This window comes from Atta colombica, unplaced genomic scaffold, assembly GCF_001594045.1.
Source record: "Atta colombica isolate Treedump-2 unplaced genomic scaffold, Acol1.0 scaffold116, whole genome shotgun sequence".
NCBI lineage: Eukaryota > Metazoa > Arthropoda > Insecta > Hymenoptera > Formicidae > Atta > Atta colombica.
In genome coordinates this window covers 557,279-563,310 of record NW_017259202.1, presented here as the reverse complement: position 1 = coordinate 563,310, position 6,032 = coordinate 557,279, and the positions used below count along the sequence as shown (strand labels likewise).

At 27.6% G+C, this 6,032-nt stretch overlaps 3 protein-coding genes across 5 annotated transcripts in view; 1 reads left to right on the top strand and 2 right to left on the bottom strand.

Annotated features, from left to right (window-relative positions):
- Nucleotides 1-714: 714 nt before the first annotated feature.
- LOC108694171 (MIP18 family protein CG30152) lies at nt 715-1,773 on the bottom strand. Of its 2 annotated transcripts, XM_018203488.1 has the most exons (4): nt 1,637-1,773; nt 1,439-1,565; nt 995-1,258; nt 715-914 (listed from the first exon to the last, which is right to left on the bottom strand). In XM_018203488.1, exons 2-4 carry the CDS (start codon nt 1,515-1,517, stop codon nt 814-816), a joined length of 444 nt encoding a protein of 147 aa, XP_018058977.1. In that variant the 5' UTR covers nt 1,518-1,565; nt 1,637-1,773; the 3' UTR covers nt 715-813. The 2 variants fall into 2 exon arrangements, with proteins under 2 accessions (XP_018058977.1, XP_018058976.1); XM_018203487.1 differs by having other exon boundaries at nt 1,439-1,773.
- Nucleotides 1,774-1,990: 217 nt separating this feature from the next.
- Nucleotides 1,991-4,205, top strand: LOC108694175 (2-oxoglutarate and iron-dependent oxygenase domain-containing protein 3-like). Of its 2 annotated transcripts, none has more exons than XM_018203493.1 (6): nt 1,991-2,041; nt 2,131-2,329; nt 2,558-2,995; nt 3,312-3,465; nt 3,624-3,750; nt 3,818-4,205. In XM_018203493.1, exons 2-6 carry the CDS (start codon nt 2,226-2,228, stop codon nt 3,964-3,966), a joined length of 972 nt encoding a protein of 323 aa, XP_018058982.1. In that variant the 5' UTR covers nt 1,991-2,041; nt 2,131-2,225; the 3' UTR covers nt 3,967-4,205. The 2 variants fall into 2 exon arrangements, with proteins under 2 accessions (XP_018058982.1, XP_018058983.1); XM_018203494.1 differs by having other exon boundaries at nt 2,012-2,099; nt 2,191-2,329.
- LOC108694174 (fatty acid synthase) overlaps nt 4,195-6,032 on the bottom strand; it is a 16,901-nt gene continuing 15,063 nt past the window's right edge. Inside the window, exons 9-10 of the mRNA XM_018203491.1 lie at nt 5,732-5,971; nt 4,195-5,335 (exon numbers count right to left, since the gene is read on the bottom strand). Of these exons, the coding sequence (XP_018058980.1) occupies nt 5,234-5,335; nt 5,732-5,971 (342 nt within the window). The 3' untranslated portion in view covers nt 4,195-5,233. The remainder of the gene's footprint in view (nt 5,336-5,731; nt 5,972-6,032) is intronic.

Below are 6,032 nucleotides of genomic sequence, written 5' to 3'. Positions count from 1 at the left end.
TCTCCGGTAATTTGAAATATCGGAGTAGAATTTGAAAGTACTCACAGCGTGTTTAAAAACCATCTTATATAAAATTAAAATTGTATCTTCTTTCTTGAAGAGATTATATTTGTAAAATAAAATACATCTTAAATATATTTAAAAATATTATTTTACATTTTTTAATTCTTTATTTGTATCATTCATTAGCTATTGTATATAATTCGATAAAGAAAATAAAAACAAATGCCATGTTTAGCAGAACTTGTTTGTTCTGCCTATTACAACTGTTAGAAGTTTTCTTCACTGATTAGATTATTACTTTTAGAACCAATTAGCGCGAAAAAAATTTACAACAATTGCAAAACATTCTACTGAACGTAGCCAACGATATTTATTTTTGTAAAAGAAAAATTGGAAAAAATATTATCACAATGAAATAATTAAACTTTTTCGTTCTATTGATTTAATCGCTGTTTATATATATATATTTATCGACAAAATTTGTGTTACGCATCGACGACATATAAAATGTATAATTAAATATTTCGAGAGGGGTGTCTATATGACTAGATAGGTATACATTCATGCATCTCTAAAATGCAAGATTACAATTATCATTATAAGTTACAAAAATTTGATTTGTAAAATAATGATTGTAATATCTCTATTGAAATAATTTTACTGTGCGTTTATACGCGAGATGAGATGGACTTAATTATACGCCAATCAATATAAACAAAATACATTATTTATTTACATGATTATTATAAATTAGATTAAAATTGCATTTCGAAAAAATATCTGATGTAGCATATGCTTTATCGCAAAACACTAATAATCCTCTTCTAGAATGCATTTCTCCACCAATTCCCGTAAGTTTGGATTTTCCATTGCAGCCGCTATACGTTCCTTATCATTAATTTGTTTATTAACTGCAATTGAACGCATATATAATTAGAAACACACTATACATTGAAAACTGAAACTAAGATTTAAGGGGCAGTACACGTACTTTCTTGTTCAGTGGAATGTGCACCTTTTTTAATATAGATGTCTAATTTAAATGATGCTGATAATTGACGTTCCAATTTAACGCGGATGCACAATCCTATTAAGGTTGCCAAAGAACAGTGAGGTACTGTAGGATTAAATTCCACACGAATGACAGAAACTCCTCCTGGGGTACTGTGGCAAACTTTGATACAATCTTCATAGACAACATCCAATTGCTCCAAAGTTTGTGGTTTTTCAGGATCTTTGATTGTCCTTAATAAATCTGAAAAGTAATAAGAATTGCTAAATAAATATAAATTGATAGAATTTGCCTGAAAAATTTCAGTGTTTTAATAAGCGTATATAAGGGACAAGTCATTTGCAATATCGCACCATCTCAATGATATCGGACAATATCCAAAAGGTCGCATGTTACAAGACACAAATAGAGCGCAAAACTTGCCATAAACGGTTTCTTTTAACTCGATATCCGTCTTTAATGTTTGATTCTTCGCCGTCAATAGATCCTCTGCCGTTCCCATGATTGTCCCTGGCAGTATACCATCCTTTATCTTTCCGCCAATTGATAACTTTCGGAAAAAGGATAGCATGTTTATTATTGATAATGATAAAGAAAACATAACAGCATGATGTGAATTACATCGTTTGCATAACTTTTCACGAATACAATAGTTCACAAAGACGAGTGACGATACGAAGAGAATAATAACGCAACATTCGGATTTCAGAATATATGCGTTGTATTACATTACACGCAATCACATGTGTGTCCGAATCTCTGATGTCTGAACTCTCTGAAGGCGAAGGGCAGGATTACCAAAAGTCATATCGAAAAATTTCCTCCACTTTTAAGAGTCTACAAAAGTCTCTAGTATTTTTAGTCTAAAGCCTAATCTACATTGGTCATATCATAAGCATCAACCAATCCGATGCGTTAATTTTAAAGTCTTATGACGCTATAACGCTTGCAACCAATGTAGATTAGACTTAAAGCTGCTATTTCATTTGTGTGTTTTTATTGTAAGTCCATGGCACATACAAAAACGTAAGGCAATAAAACGCAAGCAGTAAGGAAATCGTAACATTGGATTCATTGTTGACGAGTAAGTAACCATGAGTTTGACACTTTTCTAGTTGACATTAGTTGACATGTGTACAAACTGTGAAAAGTTGGATTAAACATAAAATTAAAAGATAAACAATAGTGATAATATATACCAATATACACGATGACGACGCAAGAAGTGAAGAGAAGTAAGAAAAAAAGCGCGCAGAAAGAAAGTATAACACAGGAGGAAAACAAGGCGAAAAAACCGAGCAAACCCGTTGAATTGTGAGTATAAAATTAAACAAAATATCTTGTATTGTCATTGATATTTATATTATAAGGATATAGCTTTCAAATTTTGAAAGAATGTTATTATTATAATATTACTATTATATTATAAAAGAATGCAAATACTCCGCTTTTTCTCTTTGCTACCCCATTGAAAACTCATCTAATTTGTAAGAGTGAAATAATATCCATGTATCAACTAACAGTTTATTTTATGTCTTGTAGGAAATATGGACCTACTGTATCTTTTCCATATCAAAGAGTATGGTCTAGATGTGTTCTGATACTTGGAGTCTTGCTAATAGTTTGGTATAATAACAGACAGGGTAAAGAAGTATATTTGGCAAAGCAAAAAGACGTGTTGGTAAGTCGTACACAGAACGTTGACTGCTCTATGGATTATAGAGACGAGTTAGAAAAATACTCTGGCTGTATACCAGAAAAATGCGGCAGAGTTGTAACTGACAAACTCGTCTCGACAACAGAGGCAGATGTTTTACTGAAACTAGCGAAAAGTGGGATAGATTTGGCTGGATCTGATGGTGGAGCGAGTATTCTGGATCTTCATTCAGGTGCTCTTAGTAAGAGCCAAGGTTTTATCAATATCTATAAACTATCAGAAGCAAAGAAGATATTCAACAGTATAGATTCAGCAATTTATAAGTATGATTTTTGTTTATATGTCAATATTTTTTCTTTTGTGGAGTAAATCTAGAGCAAAACATTCTTTCAAATTGAACAACACCTATAATACTATATAATATATTATATAAATTTATTTAAATCCCCTTATGATAAATGATAGATAAATAAATACATTTCTATCTTTTAAATTTGTAACTTCTGAATATACATGTATGCAAATTATTAAATAAATTGTTTTGTTAAATGTAAATATTCACCTGATTGTGAGATTGTTTATTAAGAATAAGTAATTTAATATTGTATAATACATGTTATATTCTTCCTTAACTTACAGAGTAGTGAAAACAAAAATACAACATGCGGTAGCGCATAATTTCGGTGTAGATATAAATAAGATTTATTTAACCAAACCTACCTTTTTCTCGCGGATGACTAATAAACCAGCAAAAACTATACATGATGAATACTGGCATCCACATATCGATAAGGTCTGTTATACATCGTTATTGCTCTTTTTAACAATTAGAAAGTTTTGTTTTATATACTCTATATATATATATATATATATATATATATATATATATAGAGAGAGAGAGAGAGAGAGAGAGAGAGAGAGAGAGAATTAGAACAAAATTATATATTTCAGGAAACATACGAATCGTTTCATTACACAGCATTGCTATATTTAAATGATTTTAATAAAGATTTTGAAGGTGGCCGATTTATATTTATGGATAAGAATGATGTCAATACTACAGTAGAACCCAGAAAAGGTAAAGCGTTTACAATTTATAGAAATCTTCTAAAAAGATAAAACAAAATTTAGCAATATTTTTTCAGGAAGAGTATCAATTTTTACTTCAGGAAGCGAAAATTTACATCTAGTTGAAAAAGTGAAATCTGGTACTCGTTACGCTTTGACCGTGTCTTTCACATGCGATAAGAACGCTGCGATATCCGATCTAAGTTTTACCGATGCATTAAATTAAAATTTATTTTATTATTTTTTTAGTTATTGAATACATAAATTTATTAATATTCATAAAGAAAATGTCATACAAATCGTAAGAATATCGAAGATATTTTTATTCATAATTTTTTTTCGCAAATGGCATAATTGAACAGTATTATTATAATAATATGATAAAAGAAAATAAGTAAAGTATTACTTGTATGCATTTGTTTTTTAAAATATATTTGATTAAATAATTAGAGAATTTGAATGATATAAATTTGTGTTATTTATTTGTATACACAATTATTTTTGCTTATAATAATATGTTACGTTATAATATGTAAGCAAGAAAAAAAAGAAAGATAATGTACATGTTAAATTATTTTAAAGTAAAAAATATATTTTTTCGTTGAGATGAACTTGTAATTTTATTAATGGAATGAAACGTATAATGTGTTACATACTATGAGAAAAATTTATAATAACTGAGATAATGTCTATCGAGAATATTTTAATAGTAAAAATTTAATAAAAATAATAAAGGTTTTAATTAATAATTAAGAACTATATCAAGTGTAATGTTTCGATATATTTTATGGTTGCTTAATATTTTATCATTGTATTATATGATGAAAAGCTCTAATTAAAAGCTAAAAATAATGAGATCAACCCGTTTAATATTTTAATTAACAGGAAGAGAGTAATGAAAATCAATTTTTAATATACAGAATAATTATTAATATACATATAAATAAATAGCAATGTTGTGTCCGCTATTAACATAAAGTAAATAAAGGACATTTAATTTGCCCACTTTGGGAATTATAACAAACATTCTTATACGTAATTCTAAAATTAATTCTTAAATTTAATTCTAAAAATTATAAAAATTTTTGCATTTCGTGAAAAATGGTAACATATAAATTTACTATTCTAAAAAGCTATATTTTTGTTGTTTTTTGTTATTTTTGCTATATTTTTGCTTATTTTTTATTTTGTATGATTCAATTGCTTGCAACAATTAGACCAGTTAAAATAATGAAGTGAGCTGTATACGAGAAAGATTTTTGCAAATTATTAATCATGTCAATTCATACAGTGCAAAATTTGTGTTACATTGTAGCAATATAATGTGTCATATTTGCAATAGATTGCAGTTTTAAAATAAAACATTTATGTACAATGTTTCTGCAACTTTTTTATATTATGGAAAATATTAAGTTCTATCGGCAACGCGACATGTGTGCTACGTAATCATTTTCAAATATAATAAAACTTAAAATACGATGTTCTTCCGCAAGCTACACTCGTAAGATACTTGCGATTTTCTTTGCACTCTCTCCCAACAGCATCGTCCTATGATTACCATACACCTCTTCTATTCTTACGGGTTGTATGCAAATCTGAAAAGAAGAAGAAAAAGATAAAATATTCAACTTTTTAAATATGAATTCCATACAAATAATGAGGAAGATTAAAATGAAATTTATTAATTTTTAATAAAGTATGTATATATGATAAATAGATAGTAAATATTATACTGTAACTATATTATATTGTAACTATACTATAATAATGTTCGATTGAGAAATTTTTTTCATCAATTTTTCATTTTTGGATGTAATTATTATGATACTGATTATGACAATATTCAAATATATTTAATTAAAATTATATTAAAACATCAAAATAAAATTTAACTTCAAACACTTACTTAAGTTAATTTACAATGCTACAAAAAGGAACTTAATTATTGAAAATATTGAAGAACTTTAATATAAAAAAGATGGAACTCTTACATTCGATAAACCATAATCCTTTTCTATATGTAAGAAATTTTCTGTAGCCTTAATCAATGTGACCGGTCCTTTGATCTTTTTATTGGTTTTATAGATTACAGCAGCCGCTAATTTTTTGAATAAAAGATATCCGGCTACTTTCAGATCATCTTGTACAAACGATGTTATATTACCTATCGCTTCTATCATCTTATTAAACATCTCCACATCTGAATTACTTTGTTTCAAAATATCATACGCCTGAAATAAAACATTGTAAATTGTGAAACTAATATCTATATTTTATATAATATTTCTCAAT